General features: G+C 45.5%; 2 protein-coding genes across 3 annotated transcripts; both read right to left on the reverse strand.

Moving 5' to 3' along the window:
- Nucleotides 1-277: 277 nt before the first annotated feature.
- On the reverse strand, nt 278-7,124 carry IRF1 (interferon regulatory factor 1). Of its 2 annotated transcripts, none has more exons than XM_069028583.1 (10): nt 6,971-7,124; nt 5,771-5,862; nt 4,762-4,861; nt 4,387-4,563; nt 4,022-4,071; nt 3,761-3,896; nt 3,469-3,594; nt 2,801-2,844; nt 1,833-1,968; nt 278-1,374 (listed from the first exon to the last, which is right to left on the reverse strand). In XM_069028583.1, the coding sequence occupies exons 2-10, from the start codon at nt 5,855-5,857 to the stop codon at nt 1,274-1,276; spliced, it is 957 nt and encodes a 318-aa protein (XP_068884684.1). In that variant the 5' UTR covers nt 5,858-5,862; nt 6,971-7,124; the 3' UTR covers nt 278-1,273. The 2 variants fall into 2 exon arrangements, with proteins under 2 accessions (XP_068884684.1, XP_068884683.1); XM_069028582.1 differs by lacking the exon at nt 6,971-7,124 and adding an exon at nt 5,941-6,950.
- Nucleotides 7,125-16,852: 9,728 nt separating this feature from the next.
- Nucleotides 16,853-20,308, reverse strand: LOC138118351 (interleukin-5-like). The gene is made up of 4 exons (XM_069029289.1): nt 19,698-20,308; nt 19,494-19,526; nt 17,287-17,421; nt 16,853-16,951 (listed from the first exon to the last, which is right to left on the reverse strand). Exons 1-4 carry the CDS (start codon nt 19,875-19,877, stop codon nt 16,853-16,855), a joined length of 447 nt encoding a protein of 148 aa, XP_068885390.1. The 5' UTR covers nt 19,878-20,308.
- Between the last annotated feature and the right edge of the window lie 5,626 nt (nt 20,309-25,934).

Below are 25,934 nucleotides of genomic sequence, written 5' to 3' on the forward strand. Positions count from 1 at the left end.
CTCTGAGTCAGGTCTGACTTGCAGATGATGACAAATACAAACCAACTACCCCACAATGCATAGCACCAGTGTTCCCCTTCCCTGACATGTAGGATTGCACCCATCAGCTGCACTTGGAAGAGGCTGGGGGGTTGAAAATGAGAGCAAACTAAATTCCTTGTGCTTTCATGAGTCATGAAAAAACCCCTCCGTCTCTGTCAACAGTGCATCTGTTTGGGTATTTTCAAGGATGCTGGAATTCATCCTCAGAGCTTTTCTATGAGAAAAAGTAAACATGTCATATATAAAACATTTTATTAAAACAAATATACAACACTTTATATACAAAAATAAAATGTACAAGAAAATAGTCTGTTACAGCTTAGTGATTTGATTCCTATCTATTACACACACACACACACACACACACACACACATTTGAACCTCTTCCATCCAGCACTCGCCTGCACATGCTGGTCCAGAGGATCTGTGGGATGTTAAAACTTGTGTGCAGTACTGGAGGGATCCCCACAGTGCCAGAAGGGATCTGCAAAAGGCATGGTAAAAATAAAGAGCTCGGCCCCATCAGTGCAAAATTGTTTCATGCAGCAGCTCTTGAACTCATGAGGAAAGGGATAGGGCATGCCTGTGGCAGAGAGCATCCTATGAGTGCACCTGGGGAATGGACTTGGTGGAAGCAAAGCCTAAACTGAATTTTCACATTTTAATGGTCTATTTACAGAGTTTGAAAGGTCTGAAAGATGAACTATATGATGGAGTAAATCAAAGAAGAGATGGCCCATTAGTGCAATTTTTCTGCTTAAGTGTAATGACAGTCATTAAGCTCAATGTCACCAGTGTTGCACAGGTAAGCAGCAACCAAAACTAACAGGTCAGAGACTTATCTGCAGTGTCTCCTCTAAGCACTCTGTGGGTAAAGTGCTCATCACACCACACATGGGAGAGGATGGTAACCTGTTCCCCAGGCCTGTGGTACCCCACCAGGTCAGACTCCACGGCACAGTGACACATTCCAGCAAAAGCTTCACCTCCAGAGCAATAAGGTGGCAGCTGCAGCTGAGCACCTTCGGTGCCAGAGTCCTGCTAATGAGATGGGGTTCCTTTTTTACATTGATAATGGTGTTTTCGTGCTAACCTTTCCAGGCCTACAACTGAAACGGAATAGAAAAGTTACTTTCTTCCTTCAGTCAGTAACAAAGAATTTCTTCCATTCTCTCCACGCCCATTGAAGTTTCTATCCAAGAGCAGTTTGTGGTTGGAGGAAGTCAAGGGTTTACAACCCACAGGGAATGACTTGCATGGTTGGCCTCACTGTATCCAGCCAGGAGAAGTCTAGGCTGCTTTTCTGGTCAAAGAACCTCAAATCCACCTCTCCTAGATAAAAGGAACCAAGAATGGGCACTGAATTAATGCAGCAAGAGCAAAATAGTGTATAGATATATTAAAAATAAATATCAAAAATTGAAAGATTTCTCAGATGAGAGAAAATACCTTAGACTATTATTTTCCTAAAATACATCAAACACTTTCTATTAAACTGTTTCATTTAAGCTATTGCTAGAAGAAATTCTTTAGTTGTATTCCAAGGAGTTCCTGAAAGCTGACCTAACTTACACATGTATAACCCTGAAATCCATAGGATTTTCTTACTGGAGGTGTTTTTGACTTTTCCTTTTTATCAACAAATTCCTTACAGCCTTCCAACAGGCTGCTTGGAAATCTCAGAACACAAGGATGGTGGATTCCTCAATTTCCTTTGCTGCCTTCTAATTAGTGTCTTATCTGCATCATCCTGTGGCCTTGATTGCCAGGGATAGCCCAGAAGCCTGTACCTGAAGTCGTGTTGATGTCCCCGTCCTGCTCCTTGTAGCCGTAGGTGCTGCAAAGGGTCTGGGTGCCTGACTCATTGGTGAGAAAGCCTTTCCCCCCAATGCTGGTGTTGTGCCAGTCTTGGGCTGGTCCAAGCAGCTGGAAGAGAAGAAGGAAATGGTAAAAACTGCTCCTTCTTGCTGTGGGTGCAATGTTTGATTACTTGCCCTTACTTAGAAGACAGGTAAGCAACAAGATTAAGTTCTATTTTCTCATGCTAAGTTAAATAAAACATGTTTTATTCACAGTTTAAAAAAAAAAGTTCATGCAAAACAGCAAGGGCTGGAGCACCTTTTTCTATCTTATCAGTGGGATGAGTGTGACATGTCTGGAAATGCAGATAAGAGCTAAACACGTAAGAGGTGGAGGGAAGGGCAAAACAGAAAAATCTGGAGGATCTCTGCAGACCCTAATACAACAACCTGAGATCAAGGAAATGGCCTCAAGTTGTGCCAGGGGACGTTTATATTGGATATTAGGGAAGAAATTTTCATGGAAAGGATTGTCAAGCATTGGAACAGATTGTCCAGGGAAGCAGTGGATTCATCATCCCTGGAAGTGTTCAAAAAACATGAGGATATGGCACTTAAGGACATGGTGGTTACGCTGGGCTGATGGTTGGAGTTGATGTCTTAGAGATCTTTTCCAACCTTAATGATTCTGCAACTCTTGATTCTATGAGCCTCTACTCCTAGCAGTACTCAGTAACTTTCTCTGACTTTCACATGAAAGGTAAATATTTCCATGGGTGTGTCCTCTCCAGTTCATGTTTGCAAAGCAGCTTTCTTTTTTATATTTAATTTTTCAGGCTTCCTTAAGTAAGTGTATGTTCAGCTCGCATGAGACTGGATCAGATACCTGCTTCCCCTCCTCTCTTGGTACAAACATCAACTTAGGACAATTTTGTTCTGACCAGAAGGGCTGGTTTTACCTTAAAAATATCCGGATTTATTTCCTCTTCATCTTCATCTGTGACTGTTTTGGAAGCACATTAAAAAAGAAAAGAAAATATAGATGTCAACTTTTAGCCCTCATACTTCTGCTTCTTCACCACAGAACGTGCTCCATATTCTCTTGTCACAAAACACCAGTACTTTTTACTCATGCCCACCCCAGACTCCTTATAGCCCTTCATCTCTGATGCTTTTCAACAACTGCACGTTGAGATGCAGGGCTCCAGCTAGCTCTGACGCCTCCCTAGGACTCAACAGAGCAGAACCCACTTACTGTGGAAGCTTATAGGAATAAGATGATTTGCACCCCAAGTGAAGAACCACTCTGATATATCCATGTTAATTATTTATTTCCCCAGTGAGAAGCATGGCTACCTCCACTGTCTTTGTTGGAGCAGGTGGCATTTCAGAGCCTTTCACCCATGGGCAGGTGGCATGTGCCAGCTCTTCCATTCTGCACCCTGGCCTGTTTGGTAACTCCAAATTCCCAAATCTATCAGATGGAGGTTGGTTTTTCTACAAAACAGCTCTTGTTTTTCCTGTTGGCCCAGGCACTCCTTCATACTCCTTCATACTGCCTCCAGGAGACTGCCTCCTTGCCTCCAGCAGACCAGTGAAAGACGGGTAGGAAAAAAGAAATACCCACCTTCAGAGGATGAAGCCAGAGGAGACACCTGGAGCTGGTAGAGGTCGTTGGTGCTGTCAGCCATGGTGACTTCCATTGCTGGCCTCCAATCGGTCAGGGAGCCGCTCACCTCGCAGGAGGACAGGTCTGTAGGATGTACCAGGAGTTGGCACTCACAGGAGAGAGACAACCACCTCTGTGGTCCCTGCCAGTCTGATGCTGCAGTTGCCCCAGCCCCAAGATTCATCTTTGACCACGTGTTTAGCACAAACAGCACTTTCTGCTCTGCTCAGACCTAAACCCAGCATCTCACCTAAGGTGATGGCTGTGCTCTCCACCTCCACTTCCTGCTCAGCATAGTCGTGAATGGTGTAGCCACTGTGGTCATCTTGCAAAGGAGTGTTGGTTAAGCTTTCTGCTGACTCTTCCAGCCTTGTCTCTTCATAACACTGCAAAAACAAGGGTAAAGCATGAAAGACTTGTCTAAGAACACGGAAGTTCCCATATGAAAAAAAGTTAAGCAAGAAAACCACCAAAACCTCTAGCTTCTTCAGCTGCCTCTAAAGACACATACCTTTCTCTTGCTCCTGTTTCTTACTTCTCTTGAAGACTTTGACTTCCTTTCTGTGAAATATAATAAGACAAATGTGAGAAAGGGCTGCACATTTTAGGCAAGTGTGAGCTCTTGCAGCCTTGAAACCTGCTCAGCTACTGCCAGCAGTAGCCAGTCCCCATACCTCCTGATGCTGCCTTTAGGCATGTTTAAGTAATTTGGGATAAAATTAACTGTGTTTGTACAGGCTATTCCCAGCAATAACCAGTGAGCAATCCCAGTAGCACCAGTGCTACCAACAGGTCTGTTACCCCCTGCATACATGGAGCAGGACATTTAAGTGCTGTTTAAGCAGCGTAACTCCAGCTGGATTGCCAAGGGTTTACCTTTCTTCTGATGCTTTGTCAAGGGTGGCAGCATCCTGTAAACCCTGACAGCACTGGAGCCCCTGTTGATGCTTTTATCCTTCACTTCTTCAATGTCAGGCAGGGAATTCATGGCACAGCGGAAATTTGCCTTCCAGGTTTTTGGATCAGGATCTTTCTCACCTTCTTTATACCTTCCTATAAATAAGAGATGGGTCATGTATTTAAGACTTTCCAGTGCTGGTTTTTCCCACCAAAAGATACCAACATTATATTTTCTGACATATACACTAGTAGTTAGTCTAACTACCAGTGTAAGTCAAGGGTAAGTCATGCAAAAAAATGCTTTGTTTAAGATAGTCATATGACTGATGGGAATGTAAAGCTAGCACACACCTGTATGAATGGCCCAGCTCCGGAAAAGGCAGGCATCCTTCTCCATGTCCCAGCCGTGCTTAGCTGCATGTTTCCATGGAATTTGAAATATCCTCTTATCCTGAAATTAAACCAATACAGATTTGAATGAAAAAAGAAGCATCACATACCAATTTGGAATGATGGATTTAATCAGAGTTCTCAGTTGCAGCTCAGAAATATTATAACCCTCCTGCTCTATATTTTAATTAAATAGCTATTGTTCCATCTATTTTGTTCATCGCATTTAAGGCTTTTTATGGTTTCTGAAACTGGAGAAAAAAACCCAAAGGTGATACAGTATGGTAGAATTAAGTAATATTATCAACTTTATCCCAGAATAGTTTCAATACATTGCATCTAACCTATTAGTATGTCATAAATTACAGCATATTTTCTAGATACACTTTGTGAGAGAATCCCTTTTTTAAGTTGCCCATAAGATCCTGCAGCAATGCTACAAAAGAATGTAGCTTAAATATCTTCTTGGGATGGATATGGTAACTTCAGCGACCTGGTTCAATAAGCTCAGTGATCTCAACCTGTGCTACACACTGGTAACAGGGATATGCCATACAGACCAAAAATTACATTTCTTTCAGGCCAGATCTTAAAACTAGAAGTAACTGGAGTTTAACAGCAGCTGCTTATCTGGGACAGGAGCTGACTTGGCTCAATGAACAGCAGGAGTTAAAAGAGAGCTTGAAGGTTTCTTGGTTCTGCAACATGCTCATGAATGTTTTCATTGTAATTTATCGTTCCCCTCCTGGGAATTTTCTGAGGGAAAAATGGAACTACTCCACTGTGTACCAACCAGAGCTACCTTTTCTGCGAACAAAACCTGTTGCTTTTTAAACATAATGCTGGCAAGTTTTCTCCATGTTTTTTTCTTCATGATCTTGACTTGTGTTTAGTGTCCTTTAAGAATAAGGACTGCTAATGATACACAAGTAATACTAATAACGATGATAATAGCACAGAGCAGCCTCACCTTGTTAATCCATATCAGTCCTGGTATTTGATTGGAATCAATCTGCATTTCCAACCATGGCCTCATGCGCATTCTTGAGGCTGGCATGTTGGCTGTGAAAGATGGAACAAACAGGTCAGCCCAACTCTCATCACTGTTTTAACCACTCTGCAGTGTCACCCCTCCCATACCTTCTGTGCTCAGCATCACCACCAATGCTACCACGAACTACTTTTCCAGAGTCTTAACTCTCGTTCAGTGCCTCTCCCCTGCTCCTGGAAGGAAGCACTTCCCGCTCCGCCTGGCTCAGCTCCAGTTTGGAATTCGGCAAAGAGGCCGACGGCAGCAGTGGGTATTCAGCTCATGCTGCGTGGGCAGCTCTGCGTGGGATCGGTCAGGCCGGTGCGAGCCCGACGCCGATCCCCGTTCTGGGAGGGAGTCTCCCGCCAGCACCGCGACTGGGTGCGGGTGTCCCCCCACTCTACAGCCAGGGAGAGGCACCGACTGCACAATCCTCTCTTAAAAGTTTATTATTAATTAAGTTGCGCAAGGTGGGGGGCAACGGTCCTTCTGCAGGTGGGTATCCCCAATTCCACCACGACCCGTCCCGAGCAGCGGCCGCCGCAGGGACCAGCCCTCCTGGCGCTTCCTCTGCACAAATAATTTCCTGTTTGCAGTGTTTTTCCAAGACGCACAGCCCAAGATTGCCCAAAGAACACGTTTCTAACTTTCACCAGCAACCCGCTCGGCGGGGGCGGGACGAGGTCCCGGAGAGTGCCCATCCCGGGCCAGGGTCTGCCAAGGGCTGCCCCGAGCAGCGGGGCTCGGGCCGCCCGCTCCGCCCCAGGCTAATCAACGGCGCAGAGCCGTGCCCGTCCCCGCGGGTGCGCAGGGACAGCCCGCCCCAGCCCGTCCCCTCCCAGGGCATGAGCACTGCGCCGTGGCCGCTGCCCGCAGGAGGGATGCGCGGTGCCCACCCCGACGGCCGCCGGAGCGATGCACCCGCTCCGCCTCCAGAACTCCTCCGCACGTCAGAGGCCGGCGCTGCCGCCTCTTTACGACCAGAGTTGAGCCGCGCCGTGCCCCCGGCACCGCTCCCAAGGACCCTGCGGGGCGCCTTCTCCTGGAACCTCCGTGCTGCGCAAAGTGAGGGGCTAACGGTGGGACAGGACAGGACAGGACAGGACAGGACAGGATAGGATAGGATGCACCGCGCCCCACCTCGCTGTGCTGTGCCGTGCCGTGCAGTGCCGAGCTGTGGGTCCCCCGTCCGGTGCACACCCGCCGCCCGCCGCCCGGCTCTGGCTGCCGCCGGCCGCGCCCGCGGGTATAACGCGGCGGCTCCGGGATTCCCCGCGCCCGGGCCCGGCCGCCGCCCGGCCAATCCGCGCCGCGGCGAGGGGCGGACGTGCTCGCCATTGGCGGCCGCCGCAGCATCACTTCGGGGAAATCACGCTGTTGTAGCACCAGAGGCCCGGGGAGGGGCGCGGCTCCCCCGCCGCCAGCCCCAGCCCGGCCCCGCCCCGCCGCCCGCTCGCGCTCCCCCCGCGGGATCCAGCGCCGTTCCATGGACAGATCCAGCACCGAACCACGGAGGGATCCAGCCCCTGTCCCACCGAGGGATCCAGTCTCTGTCCCATGGAGGGATCCAGTCCCTGTCCCACAGAGACATCCAGTCCCTGTCCCATGGAGGGACCCAGTCCCCGCCCCCCCAAGGGATCCATGCCCCGTCCCGCAGAGATATCCTGTTCCCGTCCCACAGAGGGATCCAGCCCCCGTCCCACGGAGGGATCTAGCCTCCTTGTCAGGGAGAGACGGTGAAGTTGCCAAAGCACATCATGGTGCACCTAAACCAGGGACCAGCGTGTGACAGGTGCCTGGCCTCAGCAGACCAGTGGCAGGACAAGGGGGAATGGCTTCACACTGACAGAGGATAGGTTCAGATCAGATATTAAAAAGAAATTCTTCCCTGTGAGGGTGGTGAGGCCCTGCAACAGATTGCCCAGAGAGGATGCCCCGTCCCTGGACAATGTTCAAGGATAGGTTGGATGGGGCTTGGAGCAACCTGGTCTGGTGGAAGGTGTCCTTATCACAAGGTGTTGGCACCTTTAAGGTCTCTTCCAAACCAAAACGTCCTGGGATTCTGTGATTCTATGACAAAGGGTGACCAATGGTATTGTCTCCTGTTATCCCTCTTGGATGAAGCCTGAGGAAGGGAAATGGCAGCATGACAGAAGGCTACTGAAACAGTCAGGATTTCTCCTCAGTCCACTGGAACTGTACAACAGGGAGATTAGATTTTCACCCAGTGTCTTCAAGGTGCATTCCGTTCAGCAGAATATTAGAGCATTTTTAACTACTTCCACGATTTCAAGGAAGGTTTGTAGTCATATGCAACAAGAAGTTATATTGGGAGAGAGGTACAAAGATGCATGGGCAGCTGAGACAGGAGTGTGACACCAGCACACTGCCTGTCTGCTCTGGCAAGTTGTCTTATTTTAATATAGATGAAAGAAAAGCCCTAAGCTGGTTTTAAGTGCAGAGAAACACCCTGTAGAGTCCCATGCTTTCTCTTAACTAATGTTTTTTTGTCTGCTTGATGCACGTAACTTGTGGTAGGATCCTCCAGCTGGGTCTTTGTGCTGAGGGAAGCACCATTGACCACCGACACTTCACCATAGGTAAAGATACAATATATTAGGTACATTAAAAAAATAATCAAAGAAGGAGAGATACTAGATATTACTAGACAAATACAGGGTAACATAAAAGTATCCTGAAAAAGAGAAGACAGAAGATATTTGATGTTTCAGTGTAAATGTCATCTACAAAAATAGTCACACCAACTCTTATACAACATAAATATTGACAAAAAAAGATTATGCTGATTGCTTTTGAGCTCCAACCTCCCACGGTTTGCTTTCACCACTCACCCAGCTTTACGAAAAATGAATTCTGACCTTGCTGGTCTCATGGGCTAAGGTCTGAACACAGCAAATGTATCAAACACCTTAAACGACTGAATTTTGAACAGCAACTTTTTTTTGATACATGACTTCAGTACTGTTGAGACCCTTACTGGCTTTTTAGTCTGTATCTTGTCAGGAATTGACACCAGACACCAAATAAATAGACCTAGAATAGAAATGCATGAAGGAATGTTAACAGCCCCACCCCTGAATCTCCTCTGAATCTCCTTGGGTTTAAACCCAGACAGATCTTACTTAATGAAACTTAACTGATCTTTCTATTTGTGTCCTGTCCCATATCTGCATGGCACATTTCCATGGAGCAGGACCTGCCCAGCCTGGGATGCCTTATGTTTGTTTGCTTTTTTGCTATCTCTCCACTGAAACAAGGAAATAATAACTTTTGTCTCCACAATGTTATTGAGTGTCAGACTCCCTTACACCACACTTACAAAGACTTCTCCTTATTAAACTGACTCCTTCCTCTCATTTATCCCACTACACTAACCACCCTTTCATCAGCTTACCTAATGTAGCAAGAATATGCACTTAAATTTGTCACATATAAAAGTATAAAGAAGGAATAAACTCAGATAGTCAATAAATGGTTGGCCATAAAGCCCTTCTGCTCCACCCAGTTAATCACGCAAGAAGAATTTCCATAATGTCAACATCTCTATTCTCAGCAGAATCATAGCCCTGCTCCAGCTTTATTTCACAGGGGTCTTACCTTGGGCACCTTTTCCATGAATTGCCAATTCCCTTGTTTTACCGGTAAGCTGAGACCCAAAGAAGCAGATCACTGGCATATTTTATCACATTTACTTGATCCAGGGAGATCCCAAGTCTAGGATTGTTGAATGCAGAAGTAATATTTAATTGTATCTTTATTTAAAACCAAATTCAATCCCAAACTAATCCTCCAGCAAGTTGTGTTTATTATCCTATAACATGTACCTCTCCCTCTCAGCCAGTGCCCCAAGATAAGGAGCTCCTAGGAAGACTGTAATTTAAGTGACGCAAAAATGTGACCTGGATGATATCAGCCACGGAGCTCCTGGCATGGCCTCCAAGGAGGGAGGGTTATGGATCAGATACAGAGGCTCAAACATAGGTCTTTTTTCTCTGGCATCATTGCTCTTCTTGTTCAAGCAGCTCAGGATGGCTCTGATCCTGTGCTGTATGAAAGAAATTCTGGTTAATACAGAACCCAGCGTGCCATGCGGTGAACCCATGAGGCTCCAAACATCCAGAAACACTTTGAGGAGCTGGAAGGTGAAGGGCAGAAAACCAGCACACATCAGTGCAGACATGCTTGCAGATGTGGGTACAGACTCAAGAGCCACATTCGCCTCCAGATGAGCCTCCAGTTCTAAATCTCTAAGGTGTCTTGGGGGGAAAGAGCTTGAGCATTATACCAAGTGCTGATGACAGTCTTTGCTTTGAAGATCTTCCCCTGACTGTGAACTCAACCAGGGAGAAGGTCCGCAGTGGGGAATCTATGCTCTGACAATGGGGAGATGGGGAGATGGAGACAGGGGAAGATGGGGTTGGGGGCTGCCACAGAAAGCTGCCTCTGGTGACTTGGTAGTGAATCCAGGGAGGCAGCAGAGCCCCGGGTCTGCATGGCCAGGCAGCATTTGTGTGGGGGGAGTGAACAACCACAGGATGGGGCAGGGGTTTCTGGAGGGGAAGAGTTGGAGCATGGTGAGAGGGAAACTCTTATCTGTTTCCTCGTGGCCCTGGCTTCTTCCTTCCATCTCTACATCAGGACCTTCCCATGCCCACCAGCCCTCAACAACCCTTCCAGACCCACTCTGTGAAGGTTTGTTTGTTCCTCCTTTCTATCTGCTTTAAGAGAAACCTGCTCTAATTCAAGCCCTTTCTAATTCCACACACCCCACACCCCCACCCCCCCCACCTGCCTCTGTCTCCTTTCCCCATCAACTCAGAAACAAAACTTCCTTTTTGGAGCAGGACATAAAAAATGGATGCAGAGCCATCCCTGTAACCTCAGCATTGTCATGGTTCCCCGCTAAGGAGCATCCAACTGCTGTCACAGTTTGTTGACAGAGGTCATCTGTCAACAGGCAATGCCTCTTCCTCCCAAGAGCTTTCCAGGTTGCGAGGGGTTAATGCAGAGTGATTTTTTTTCAGGAGCAGGTATGGAGTATCAGCCTTAAAAGCTGCCAAGGCAGACAACCAAAACTAGCTGCTTCTGGGTCAGAAGCTGTGAGGGTGCAGGGCTTGCTGCAAGCTGTTTCCATTTCTTATAAATGCCTATTTTACAGAAAGGAACTTTGGTTGAAGCGCATGCAGGAGAATGAATGTCAGAAATGTTGAAACTCTGCCCAGCTGGCATGATGTAATCCCAGCAAGTGCTCTGATCTGCAGGGTACAATAAATATATCCTGGGATGGGGCGTTTACAGTTTCCTGGAACTGGAAAGACCTATCTCAAGACTCAAAATCATTCCAGTTCTTCCCAGTTATGGCACAGTGAATTTTTTAATTAAACCAAAAAGAGATCCTGTGCTTGTTTTGGTGGGAATAAAGGAAATTCCAAAAAGTTTACTTGGACTTTCCCTGCTCCTTGCTTTCCTCTCCACCTTGCAGGAGGACACAGACATGTCATGAACAAATTGCTGAGGGAAGTCCTGTGAGCTGCAGGCACCTGGCAGCTCTGACAGGTTTGCTAACAAGGGTGCAGACCTGCAGCAGCCTGAGCTCCCTGAAAAAGGCCAAAGAGACTCAGGCCTCTCTTGGTGCACATGGGTCTTCACCCAGGGCACAGTGGGGCAGGTGTGGGACGGTCACAGGGCTGTACTGACCTGGGGTGCCCTGAAGTCCTGGCATCCTGGCCAGTAACCCTCCAAGTCAAATGGGAATCCATGCATTTTAGACTGCTGGAGTCCTGCCAGTGAAGCTGGGGCTGAGATCAGTAGAAAAAAGGTGAGTTGTGTCTTCAAGTTCTTCTATTTGCCCTTAGAGTATCCATCTGAGAGTGGGAATGGACCTCCTGCCCAACTAGCTATCTGCAGAGCAGGAATCAAGCCAAAAGGACAAGCAGCACATGGTGGGCAAGGCTGGCTGTGCCTCATCTGGGTCCTAGCTTGGAAAGTTTGCTCCATCCTGGACTGATTAGAAAAGGTGCCAAACTTCCCAGCTATCAGAAGGGAAGGACAGGCCAGTGCCTATGGCAGTGTGGTGCTGTGCCTCCAGCCCTTCTCAGGGGTAGGCAGGGGCCAGCTGGGGGCTCATGGAGGCCCACCCCCCACCTCCTGCCCAGCCCCTGCCTGCACCCTGCTTCTGCCCTCCAGCAGCTAGAATGGGCCAGTGTGCCGGTGAGCTGGAGGCAGGAAGACCCTGGGGATGGACTGTGGCCCTCCAGGAAAAGTCAGCTGAAAGTGGAGCCTGCAGTGCGGTGACCTGTGAGTGTTTCACTTCTGCTTCACCTTGGCAAGAACATCCATAATGCCTGCTTTGTTTGAAATACTCTGTCCTGTCCTTGTGCAAAGTGGATGCCTAAAAGGAAGTTCTTATGGATGCTTAGAAGTGCCTGGGCCGGTCACGTTAGTGCCATGAGGAGCCAAGGGATGGGAATTGGAGGCAGGATGCAGTGGGAAGGTGCCTTGTCCCATCTGGGATAGACTGCAGGTGAACAGCAGGATGGGACCCTGATCTAGGCTGGGCTGCTGGTCCCAGTGCTGACGGCGACCATCAAGGATCTTGTAGGACCATAGCAAAGAGTGAAAATCATGTGCTAAAACATCTGAGTTGTATTCCCTATATTTTAATTATTATTGATCGGGTTTTAACCTTGATGCCAACTGCAAACATCTCTGCCCAGACACAGACCATGAGGGAGAACAGTAGCTATATTGGATAATACCACAATTTACATAAGCAAGACTCAGATTTGGTGCTTGAAAAACACCTGCCTGAGACAGGTGTGGTGTTCTTGTCCTCGCAGGGTTGGAGCAGTAACAGCTGTCACTTCTGGCTGTTCATTTTTTGATGCTCTCAGAGGGGGTGCTGTAAGCACTGGTTGTGTTCCCCTCAAGAAAAAAGGAAAAGCCAAGTGACACATCCAGCTGGATGCTGGGGAGGGAACCCACTGTGGCTTTACTTGACCCTCTGCTGAGGGACAGTGGTGGATCTGTAATGAGGGAAGGACCTATTGCAACTTTCTCTTGACCAAGGAATGGGGGGGACCCCTTGAGCAGCACCCAGCAAGGGGGGCCCTGGGGAAGGGACCATCTGTCCCACACGATTTCTTGTTCAAACTCATTGCCTTCTTCTGTTTGGTGGGAGTGATTTTTTTTTTTTTTAATAAACACAGATTTAATTTTTTTATTATTATTTTTTAACATCCTCTGCTGTCCCAATGGGGACTCCCGGCCACTGACTCGCCAGCTGTGGCTGAAATCTCAGACCAGAGGGGTCTTGTTGTCCCCTCCCTTTGCTTTTTTTTGTCCCCCCCCCTTTTTTTTCTTTTGTGTCAGCCTTCTTTTTTTTTGTGCACCCCCTTTCCTTTGTATCCCTTTTTTTTTGTGTCCCTCCTTATTTTATGTCCTCCCCTTTCTTTGTGTTTCCTCTCTTTATGCTCCTCCTTTTTTTGCCCTTTTCGTTGCCTCTGTTTCTTTCGTCCCTCCTCCCTTGTTGCCCTTTTTTTCCTTTTTTTGCCCCCCCTTTTTCTTTAATCCTCCCCCCCTCCCCCCTCTTTTTCCCCTTAATTTTCGTGTGGCCGTTGTTTGTGTGCATTTATTTATTTATTTATTTATGTGTTTCTGATTTTGCCCGAACCTCCGCTACCCAGCCCTTACTCATCCTCGTTCTCCTCCTCCCCTGCCATCCCATTCCCCTCCCCCTCGTCCCGTCGTGCCCAGTTTCGGTTTCCTGCGGGAGCAGCGGCGGCGGGAGCGGCTTCCGGGAATCGGCGCTGCGGGGCGCGGCCGCGGGAGGGCGCTGGTGCGCCGGGGCCGGGGCCGGGGCCGGGGCCGGGGCCGGGGCCGGGGCCGGGGCCGGGGCCGGGGCCGGGGCCGGGGCGTGGGTCACGGGCAGGGCTGGCCGGGAATGCCGGCCAGCCCGCAGGGAATCCCCGGCCGCGCCGGGAAAAGTCCCCCGGGGCAGAGCGGGGGGATCGAGCTGCACCCGCTCGATCCGGTGACCCCTGGCCGAGCCCGGAGAAGGAGACCAGAATTGCTTTCTTGGATGAGTAATGCTGCTCGCCGGGTCAATTAAAGGGCGAAAAGGAAGTATTAAAGGTTAATTGAAGTTAAGAGTGTTGTTTCACATTAAGGGTATGCTGTTTTCCCTGGGCATGCTAGAAAAAATGATTCATATATAAAATAGAAAAATATTATATAAATATTATATATCAATTATTTAATCTATATTGTATTGATTTTATATTAAAAATATATATAGTCTAGAACCCCCCGGAATATTAGCCTATACTATATATAATATATATTACACTTAAAATACAATAAATAATTACACAAAATTCAGCACATATTTGTACTATCTATATGATTTTTTTTTCCCTGGGCATGATAGAAAAGATAATTCTTTTGAACTTTCTATATAAAGTCATAGTTAATATTGAAGTGCAGCTGGAGCAGTTCCTCCCTGAAGCAGGATCCAGGTGGGTCGGAGGGCAGGTGTCTGCAGTGATTTGAGGGTACAGCGATCTAGACAGAGCTCCCAGCATCTTTAGAGTTCAAAAGCTCCTTTTTTTTGCTGACCCTGAGTTCATCCTGCTGCCTCGTGCCAGCAGCGTGGTTCATTTTCTTCTCGTGGGTAGTTTCATCATGCCCTGTTCAGGCTTTGCACACTTGCTTCTCCTCACCATTCCTGGGTGTTTTCCACGGCTCACTATAGCTGGAGCCAAATAAACCCATTCCTTTTTCTCCACCGTTTGGCCCCTCTGAAAATGCACGCACTGAATCCAGGGAAACCTGTCCAGGGAACTCCCCCGTGAGCACTCGCCTGCCTGGATTTAACTTTTATGTGCCTCCACCTGGGGTTATACCGCTCTGCTGATGTCGCCTTGTTCTTTAGGCAAGGACTTTTGGACTGTCACTTCCTTCCTGCTCCAGTGAAACCCGAGGCAAAGGGTGAGCCCGGCGGATTGTGTCCCACAGGGATTGCCTTCCTTTGGGTGGCACTGGGGGGACAGGGATTGCTGTGAGGATGTGCTGAGCACGAACGGGACTTGGGCTCAGCTCAGGAATCGGAATCACTGCGAAATAGGGGGACTCGAATCGAACGAAGGAGCTCTGCGTACCAGAAGGAAGGAAAGCCCTGTCCAGGATTTCCCCTGCCCAAAAGCTCTCCCGGGAGATGCATCGAGCATTTCTGATCTCCTGTTGCCACCTGCCGTCAGCCGCCCACCGCCTCCTCCTACGCCTGTGCGAAGGCTTCTCTGCTTTGGGGATTGAGCTGCAGCAGAGTAAAGCGTCTGACAAATCAACGTCTGCACAAACAACTTATAAGTAATAATTTTGCTGATTAACCCTTGTTTCACCGGCAATTGTTCCTGCTTTGCCCATCTTGTGGAGCAATACTGTGAAAGACTGTACTTTTCCTTCATGAAAGTTGGATAACACTAGAAAACACTGGGAAAATCAGCATTGATGTGGCAAGACAATGTTTTGTTTCTGCATATTTGTTCTGCCATCACAGGATTCTCACCTGTCCTTCCCCCAGTGTTCCCGAGGATGCCCCCGAAAAAGGAGCAGGGACGCTGACGTTGTATCAGGACATGTCCGACTCAAGAGTTTGGAGCGCATTAAACCAAACTCTTGGCAACACTGTGACAAGTGCCTCACTCTACTGCTCAGCTTCTTTTTTCACCATGTCAGAATTGGTAGGTTTTGGAAGAAGCTTCTCCTATGATCAGAAAGACACTGGAAGAACCCACCTCTCTCTCTGACCAAAAATCTCTTCTCAATTTTGTTCTCATTTCTTTCTCCTATATATATATATATATATATATTTTTTTTTTTTTAAGAAATAAACTTATGATGGGATATTTATAGAAAAAAAATGCAAACATCATCCAGGGAGCTAGAGAGAATGTGTGAGTTCAGCTCTGTTACAGAGGTGGGTACCTTAATGGACTCTCTGGTTTTTAATTCATGCATCATTAGAAATAGCTTTCAGCAATACATTTGCTCACTCATCTCAAGGATCTAATTCCCCTGACTGGTAACTAGATTTCCTGAAGTGTGGGAATAGCTTGAAAGAAATTTGGGGGGGGGGGGGGGGGGGGGGGGGGGGGGAGGGACAAAGGCAGAGACAAACAATTACTTTATTAAAAGTAGTTAAAATACAGAATAAATATTTTCTCCAAAACACTTATGTCTATAAAATATAACATAATTTAATTGACACAATAGAAATAAATTTGTACTGATCTAAACATCCCTACCCATTAACATTATAAAAAACCCATTAATTCTCTAAGTGCTATATGTTCCAATCCTTACAAATCTTTAGTTGTCAAATTTACACTGATCTACCAAAGCTGCAGGTAGAGTAAAATCCCAGCATGTGTCTCTCAGTGCTTGTGGAATAAGTTGGTTATGTGAGAGCAGTAAAACTTTCCAGTAGAAATCTGACCTTAAACCTTCAAAGATCCCCAACCCATATTGCTGTCCCCCCCCTCCACTGTCCCAGTCTGGTTTCAAAGAAAGGCAAAGGGGATATATTCACATCCTGTATCATCTGTCACTCGGTGTTGATGGCACAGCAAGACCTGGAGGCAGGTGATGGTCAACGGTCAGATGAGATGTGTGCTGTGAGCCAGCTGCTTCTGCTCACACCCACCCCTATTCAGTCTCCCTGTGACTCAGAAGTTAACTCTGCATGAGAAACACAGAGATTTGATGCCTAGTCAGGTCCTTCTGTAATCCCCTGCATGATTTGGTTTATCAAGCATTTAAATTTTTGTCTCAAAATACAGACACCATTTTGCCACCAAATACTTTGAGATGCCAAACACGAACCAGCACAGTACCACTGAAACTGAAGGTGTGTCCTGCCAGATTTTAACACAAAGGAGGAACACTTCTTAAACAAGGAAAGCTTTTACTGCTGATATAAATTTACAGCAATTTTAGAAACTTCTAACTCTCCACTCTTGTGTTTTTTAATATTTTCTGGATGAATGTCATCAGCTTTTTTATAAATATTGTTGTGCTCCTTCTTTCTGTATCACATTTCCCCTGAAAAATAAGTCAAGAAAATGAAATTGCTTAATATTTAATCATTATTTAGAGCTTTTAAATCTCAAAATAATTTTATAAATGATCCAAATTTTCTTTAATTTGCTAATCATACATGTGAATCCTTATTTTAGAGGTGGACCAAGCTGAATATTAGAACAAGGGAAGGATATAAACATGAAATAATGCCAGGATTTATTCTTCCACATACTAAAAACAAGCCAGTACAGAAATTACTCTCTTTTGTAGATGTAAAGACTCATTTGTGAATTATAGATCTTATTTTGTTACATCTCTGCTGCATGATCTCTGGTAGACAGCGAACAAATTCCTACCTCTTTTTCCAGGCTTGGCATGAGCCATTGCTTCAGTCTTTCAAATTTTTGGAAAAAGACACTGAATTTTTTTATAGCTGGATTATTTTTCAGCTGTTCTGTTCCTTCAAAGATTGTGCTGATACAATTCACATCCTAAGATGGAAGAAATAGAAAAATTGAGATACAAGAATTCATAACCACAAGCTATAATGAGCTTATTAAAAAACATTGTGAGTTTTGCCCAGCTGCCTGGGTGGCAAATTCATTCTTATTGACTTTTGGGCTTGAGTTTGCAAAAAACTTAGGCGAGTGTGCTTATCTGCTGTACACATTTATTTGCAGACAGAAACCTGGCAAAGGACAGTATCTGCTGGCGTGCCTTGTAATGTCCAGATGAAATATGTCATTGTCTAAAGACTCAGCCCTGCCTCTTCTGCAGCCATGTGAAGACCAGTTTGATTTCTTACATCTGCTCCTGTCTCTCCAACAAAAGAGAAAGAAAACAGATGAACTTGAAGCTAGTCCAAACATTAACCCATGTGACATCTGACACCTGTGTTCCAGGAGAGATGGGGACAGCGGTCACCCTCTCATTTCCCAGCCCTTGTCCCGTCCTAAGGGTGGCCATGCTGGTCCTCTGCCACAAAGCAGTCACTGGCTTTGCTCTCCGAGACCTTGTGGTCTGGACAAGGCCACCAGAAGGGGGAGAAGGGATGTGGGATGGAAGCCAAGCAAAGAGTGATGATGGTAACACTCTCCAGGGTAGGATTGTTTTGAAAGAGATCAGCTAAACTCACAAAGAAGGGAAGGAGGAGAGGACAAGACCATCAGCATCAGGAATAGATTTAAGTGTTATGGGAGAAGAAAGTGATGAAAAATGAAGAAAAACCTAATCACTGAAGATTGGAGGAAATGCAGGCAGCTGCTGAAGGTCAGAATTGCACCCTGTTAATTGTTCCTGGATGCTGCACGATGAATGAGACCATTTTCTCCACAGCCTTCCCTTGGAAGCCACATGCTTCTGCCACTGACAAACAGCAAGCACAGAGACACCAAGGAAGTCTCTGTCACCTCTGGACCCAAAGAACAGGTGAGAGGGAAGCAGCTCTTCCCCCCAAAGGAGAGCTGGGCACTGACACTGTGGGTTGTGGCAGCACCACCAGGAACCCCATCAGGGAAGGGGTAAGTGAGCTGCCACCACTGGGAACTGCTGATTCTGGATCAGAACCTCAGAGCTAAAGGCAGCCCAAGCCCCAGCCTAGGAAGAGAGCTCCTCCAGACAGGATCCAGAGATCTGGGAACTTTACATCTAATTTGCAAGGAATGGGCTGGATTGGGATGGAATGGGATGGAAACCCCCACCCTCCCTTAACTAGTTTAGGGCAAAAATGGGAATTATTCTGCTCCTTCAATAAATCAATGACTCAGATTACATTCCCACAAAGAGCCAACTGGACACACTATTAGCAGAAGAGCTCTGTGCTGGACTGTGGACTGTGGAAACCAAGATTCTAGTAGATGCACAGCAAAGGAAAAAGCCTCATTAACAGTGTCTGCATGATAAGGTAGTCATTTAAAGTTATCTGAGACAGAAAATCTGAGACGGGAAAGGAGAAATTTATTTGAGATGCAAAAGAAAGTGGGAAATCCATAAAGGGGAGTTTGATCTTTAAGACAGACCCTGTTCATGGACACCCGGTCACAGTGTCCTGTTCACTGGGCATTAACACCATCCTTAAGAGAAGATGAGGTAATACAACTATTTAATTCCCTAATTTATGGTAAGGGTATAAAAAGCCATTTCTAGAAGTGGACTTATGAAGTAGACTAAACAGAAGGATTTTTCAGACATACAAGCAGGAAGTGTGAATGAATGCGTTCTTTCCTTTTTAGCTGTATCTCATTCAAAAAACTGATTCAGAAAATCACGTGTGTGTGTTCTGCAGGAGATTTACAAAAACATAGAACAAGCATAGTTGCTGTCCTTTTATATTACAGCATCTTTTTTGACTCATCATTTGATTTATTTTAATAATGTTTTATATCTAATGACACTTTAGATCTTATAATTAATTTTATATCTTATATATAGCTACACTTAAAGTAATTGTTTGCTCTTAAATACAAATAGAATATTTTAGAAGACAACAATTTAAGAACTACCTCCATTTCTAGTGAAGAAATTAACCAAAAAAGTTACTTTTATTTAAAAATCTTTTACTTACATCTATATTGTTGGGAGTTTCAATCCTCAGATTCTGAAAAATAACACATTAATTCAGCCTTTCAAATATCTTCTTCATTAACACTGATAAAAATATAATAGATAAAAACATAGATTGTTTTACTTTCAAAAAAATTTAAATATTCAAGAACAAGAAGATTCAGTATATTATATTTTACATTAGAAAAATGGAAATTGAATTTACCTGAATGTCCTTTGTCATCACCTCACACATTTGCTGTAGTAGTGTCAGTAATTCAGCCATGCTGCTCATCTGGGGAGCAGCAGAGATCCCTGCAGCCAGCAAGAGAAGGTAGAGATGGGTCTTCATCCTCCTGATGTGCTCAGAGAACCTGTAAGTGGTTCTGGACCAGTCCTCTACCATTTTATGGTCTCTACAAGGAAATAACTGTTTAGGTTGAATTTTAAAACTGGTAAAAAAAAAAAAAAAAAAAAAAAAAAAAAAAAAAAGCCATTCTTTGAGACTTTCTGGAAGAGAAAGGTTCCAGTAAATTTGATGTTTAACCTTGGGCCAGCCTCCTTACCCAATCAGCTTTTCCATGGAAAGTAGGTAGTAAATATAAAAGGAGTGGCTTTTCAAGTTGAAAATTAGTAAAGCATAGAATGACCCAAAGCATGACCAAGCAGATGCCATCTGCACAGCACTGCTCTAGAAATCAAAGCTTCTTTGTTCACAGAGTGTGATCATCTGCTAGACAATAGGAAAAAGACTGGTATAAGAAAAAAACACCAACAGAACCCCATGGAAAATATGTGGCCCATTGCCTAGAAAGGAAAAATTACAGCACTTGTGCAATATTTGTGGCAAATTTTTGACAAAATGCAGGTATTCTGTAAGATTTAATTAATTTACAGCAGGAGAAGCCACTGCCCTGGAGCATCAGGGTGGCACTGGGGATAGGCACAGCAAAGTGGCCCTTTTTGGGTGGGAAGAAGGGAAGCAGGGTGTCTTGAGCGCATCAGCCTGGACCCCATGGGCACAATTGGTGCCCCAGAGTTGATTTAGTGTCAGGATAGTGGCCCCTTACTGGCCCATTCTCTGGCCAGGAGCTGACAAGGGTTTGCAAGCGTCAGGTCTAAGGTCTTCATTCATTGAAGGCATTGTGGTGTCTTACCTGGCCAAATCAGCCAGTGACTTGTGTTTTCCTCTTTCCCGGAAGCTGGAAAAACTCCTTTTTTACTTCCGTTTAAAAAGCATGATGTTATTTTACAGAACTGAAGGCCGCCTTGATGGTGGCTGCAGTGCAGCCCCATGTCTGCCAGGCAGGAGCAGATCCACTGGCTTCGCTCATGGGGTCTGATGTCACAGCATTTCAGAGTAAGCACCTCAAGATCTCAATAGTTTGAATTGGGGAAGTCAAAAGTCAGTAGTGGTTATGTGGCTTAGCTCAAGCTAACCTGAAAGCTGGCTGCTGCCTGCTTTGCTGTATCCGTTTGTCATCTCTAACAAGATGAGGGTTTTTTCCACACTTCACACTTATCTGTAGAACTTTGTCATCACACAGCTCTGAGGATCATATTCTTGTAGGAATGTGGCAAGTAATAAGGAAGAAACTTTTACAATAAGGAGGTAAAACACTGGCACAGGTTATCTGGAAAAGCCTCATTCCTGGAAGTGCAAGACCAAGGTTGGGTGGGGGTCTGAGCAAGCTGGTCTAGTGGAAGGTGCCCCTGCTCATGGCATGGGGTTTGGAACTAGATGGTCTTTAAGACTCCTTCAATTTCAAAGAACTCCGTGATTCTGTGGACTCTGCATAAGTGCATGTCTGGGAGATGAAAAGGCAAAGAATCTGCCTGGCACAACCAGTTGCCCTTGGGCTGAATTTGTAAGCCATAAAACTGAAAAGATTAAGCCCCACTCTTGGCTCATTGTGGTTTTGGTGTTCCACAGCTCCCTTCCTTTGGTCTCCTTCAAATTCACACTGGGTTTTCAGGCAAGGCCTCCTCTCCCCTTTGGCTGGTACCTGGGCTGTACCTGCCAGCCAGGCTGAGGTTCAACCCCACCATTAGAAATCTCTGCAGGCAACTCAGTTTTAACTCAAGGTTTGTTGGAAAACCCCACTTTTTTCACCTTTTCCTTGGCCAACAGTTGGCCCATCCACTGTAGCATGGTGTTTCCCATTCCCACTGCAAAGGATTGTCCATGGGGCTGCTGGACACTGCTGTGTCCCCCCACCTCAGACCTCCTTGCACCAGGGCTGCTTAGCACAGAGAGCACATCTGTCTCCAATTCCATTCCTGGCCGGCATAACCACCAACAGATTTTGTCTCAGGCTTTTTCTTTTCCTCCCTCTCTTGCATTTGGTATTTGCAGACACTTCTGCAGAATCCCAGCACTGTCCCAGAACTTTGTACGACCTGTATGACTGTTCTTTTTCCCTTGATAAACTTAGTCTGTAGGAGATAATTCCCTGTTCCGAAGAATTCGTGGGTATTTTTGTTAAATATAGCAGTAGCATGATCTGGTCTTTCAGCTTTTCCCAGCTCCAAAGGAACAAGATTGGTCCTTCACTGCTTGCTGTTTTACCACTCTCCCTTCTTGTGACATATTCCAAAATCACTGTACTTTTCAAGGCAGGGATTTTTCCTTTTCCTCTTTTCCTTCACTTTTTCCCCTATTTTGCTTGAGGTAACAGAACTGCTCAAGTGCCTGTTTTTCTCTCTAAACTGGCTCAGTGCCCCTACACAAATCATAGTCCCATCTTCCAACAGGTTCGTTTTTGTACAGATGGTTTGGGGTTTTGTTTTTAACATGAATGCAAGGGTTAAGAAGCTGAAGGAGGATGTAAGAAAAAAATAGGGCAATGTAAGCAATGGGTCCTGACCTCAATAGTGTACATCTCTGGTACCTATAGTTCTGGAATTTGTCTGATCTGGGAGCATGAGCGGAGTGAAGGCACACAAACACTAATAGAATTGGTAGGAATAGGAATAGGAATAGGAATAGGAATAGGAATAGGAATAGGAATAGGAATAGGAATAGGAATAAGCAAAGAAAATATTTCAGAAAAAACTCTGGAGACTGGAGTGTCAGATAGCAAGTGGAAATCCACACTGCTGGATTTATCCAAAGTGTCTCTATTTCAATTTGGAATGATCAGGAGGGTGGAAGTGAATAAATAATCTAATTAATCAGTCAATTCATGACTTTTGATACTAATGAAAAAGGCATTTCAGTGGGAGTCAGGGTGTGATAAGTGTTCATATTTGAGCCACTTTAGGAATATTATTTAAGAAAACAATCAGATGATGTTGAGTGTGAAAACCAAGTTTTCCTAAAGGCAAGTGCAAGGTGCTGCTGATGCCAGCTGGGATCATCCCTGGCAAGGGCTTCTTTGCATCAAGAAATTGTGATGGTTCCTGCAGGTTTATGCCTGCACTAGGTTGATGGACGAATGCTTTGTAAAAACTGAGCTACAGCTCTGCAGGAGCTGGTTTTGCTCTTTCATGTAGATACATGTGAAGTTACAATGGTCAGATAAGGTTTCTTTACTGGTGTGAGTAGAAAATGCAGCACTGCTATGGTGCAGTATCTTGTGCCCCCCTAGCCTGCCAGACTCAAGAAAACGGAAATTTCTGGAAACCAGGGAACAACTCCAGGAGAGATGCTCTCCTTTCCCACATGGTTATGTTTCAATATTTTGTGCTGGGAACTTAGCTTAAAGCAATCCATTTGAAATGGAGTTTTCTCTTATCCCAAACAAATTTTCTGATCCTCAAACTCATCCAGTCTCCTGGAGTTGTAGAAACTCCAGGAGTTAGTGATACTCTCACTTGTAACAGACAGTAATGGAGAGGAGTGAGGTGAGTGCAAAAAGCAGGTCACTAGGAGGGAGTCCTATTCACCATATTTAACGAATTATTCTTTAGCTTTTGCTGCCTTGCAGCAGTACGTGCCCTTTGTGAGGGTGGCTGGTACAGCAAGGTACATGTGTATGTCTGGATGCTCTCAGCACTGAGCAGAATTCCTGCTTCCTACAATGGACAGCAAAGAGAAATGCCTGTACTTGTTCTTGCATCCCAAAGTAGTGCTGCTCCATAGTGCTGCTCCTGGAGCATCTCTGCCCCAAAACTGCCCTGGTGATTCTTCAAAGGCCAGTTCCAAGCCAGAGAAATTGTGAAATTTAGTGAAGACTGGTTTTGATCTAAATTACATGAAATAAAACCTTTTCCTGGGAAACAGGCTGCTGGGAGGAATTTTATTTACAGTTTTGTGGCAGTCTGTGGGAGTGACTGCTTTCTGGAAACAATATGTGCAATATCTGGCCATTTTTTCACAGGTCCCTTTTACCACTGGACATTGCCATCTGTGGGACTCTGTCAGATCCCACTTTAAGACCAGCGTGACTGAGCTGTTGCACAAAATGAGATGCTTCCTATAGAGAAAAATAAAGGCAGAAGACAAAAGACAAAGGAGGGAACTGTTGCTCAAGACTCAGACAAAATGTGGATGTCATCTGCTGCTCACCCCCTGCCCTGGGCTGGAGCAAAGGCACAATTGCTGGCTGGCCCAGACTGTATTAGAAAGCTTTTAAGCACCATGGGAAATGCCAGTGGAATGGTAGCCAGAATAGTGATATGTTTTAAAAAAGCCCTAATCCACTGTCATGTATCTCCCTGAAGTGCCAAGGCAAAGGAACAGTAGTGGGATGCTTATCGCTTCGGGTCTCAGGACTTCCTTCCGGCAGCTTTAGCATCTCTTCTGTTTTCTAAAATCCTTTTGCTTCCCTCACCAGGAAATGAAACTTGTAGGAGCTCAGAAACTCGTGATTATGATTTTTTCAGCCTAAACCACTCAGTATATTTGTCCCTAATGTTTTGTTTCTTTGTTTTCTGATTTTTATGGTGGCAGTGATGCACTGGGTTTCAGTTCCCACAGCATCACACCCTGCAGCAGGAGCCTGCCTTAGTGCCAGTTGCCCCCTGCACTCAGCAAGACCTTCCTGAGAGCAGGCTCTGCCTCAGTTTGGGTGGGTTTTTTGTCTATACATCCTGAAAATGAAAGTCTTAAAAGGCTTTTCCTCTTCACTCAGGGTAAACAGCATTGTGTATATTGCATGTGAATTTTAAAGTTGTACAGCCAGTCTTGCAACTTCCTCTGCTTTTTTGTGTGCAGCCTTTCCCTGCCAGGGGTCCTAAAAACCTTTTTCATGTGCCTGGATAACTGGTTTGAAAGAGCACCTTTCTTTTCTCTTTTGAAATGACTTGTCAATAGGTTGGCAGTGTGGTAAATGGATAATGCACCATGTTGGCAGCACACTAAAAATCCATTTCTGCCACTCTATTTAGAGTGGCTATTTTAGAATGTTCCCAAGGATTCTAAATTCTCTTACAATCCTAGCACTGCTATTCCTGAAGAGCACAGAGCATAAAACAAGAACTACATGTGCTCCAAACTCTGTTAACCTCTGCTAATGCAGGAAGTAAAACACTTCCAGAAGAACAAAATAGAAAGAAAAGAGATTTTGCTGTGCAGATGGACCCACCACAAGGTAATGAGATGGAATAGCGAAAGAATGCACTTTAGGTATGAGCTGAGCTTATGCAAAGTTGCATAATTGTAATTAGAGATGTCTTCTGCTTAATGAGTTAACTAAGCTCCAGTCTGGTCATTGCAGCACTTAGTAGCATTTGTCTGTGCTTGTCTTGTGAGGTTTAGCTTGGTGTGGGTGAGCAGTATTGTCCCCAGAGCAGGTACAGCACATTATAGTTTACACTTATAGCAGGTTTTAGCATGTTTCGGAAGGAAAGGTGAGTTCTTAGCATGACCTGCGTTAATATTACAATCACTCAGCTATGGTTGGTTGAAAGGGGTTTGTTTTGATTAAGATTATAGAGTTTCTGCAAACTTTGTGATAAAATGCTGCCTTTGCTCCTACTTTTCAGTTTTATGCAGAAAGCTGGAATGAAACATAAAATACTGGAAAAAAGTGATGCTTCCCAGCCTTGCCTCAATTTTAGCAGCTGTGCATCGTTTACAGTTACTTGTGAGAGCTGATGTTTATGTACTTAAATATCTCCTCTGTGTGAGACAGGTTTCCTGGCTTATTTTGTTTCTCTGGATGCATTTTTGATTCCTTGGGAGCTGTGTCAGAAGGGTCCTGTTTGGAGAGGTGCCTTCTCATGTTTGCTCATACAAAGGTCATTGTTTTACTCTTGCTAAACCTCCGGCAGTGACTAACAGCGTGGGCATGGCCTTGTGAGACAGCATTCTCCAGGTTTCCTCTTTACTGCTCTCTTTGCTTGCTCTGGATAAGATTTATTAGTTTTAAGACTGACTGGATTAGCCACTGTCACACTACTAATACCAGTGTCTGGATTCATCCTCGCTTTTCTCAGTCACCAAGATGGGAATCTCTTTGCTGTGCACCCTTTCATTTCTTGTAAAATCTTGTCTATCTGCTACAGTCATCACAAACCG

Source organism: Aphelocoma coerulescens, chromosome 13, assembly GCF_041296385.1.
Source record: "Aphelocoma coerulescens isolate FSJ_1873_10779 chromosome 13, UR_Acoe_1.0, whole genome shotgun sequence".
In the NCBI taxonomy this organism is placed as follows: Eukaryota; Metazoa; Chordata; class Aves; order Passeriformes; family Corvidae; genus Aphelocoma; species Aphelocoma coerulescens.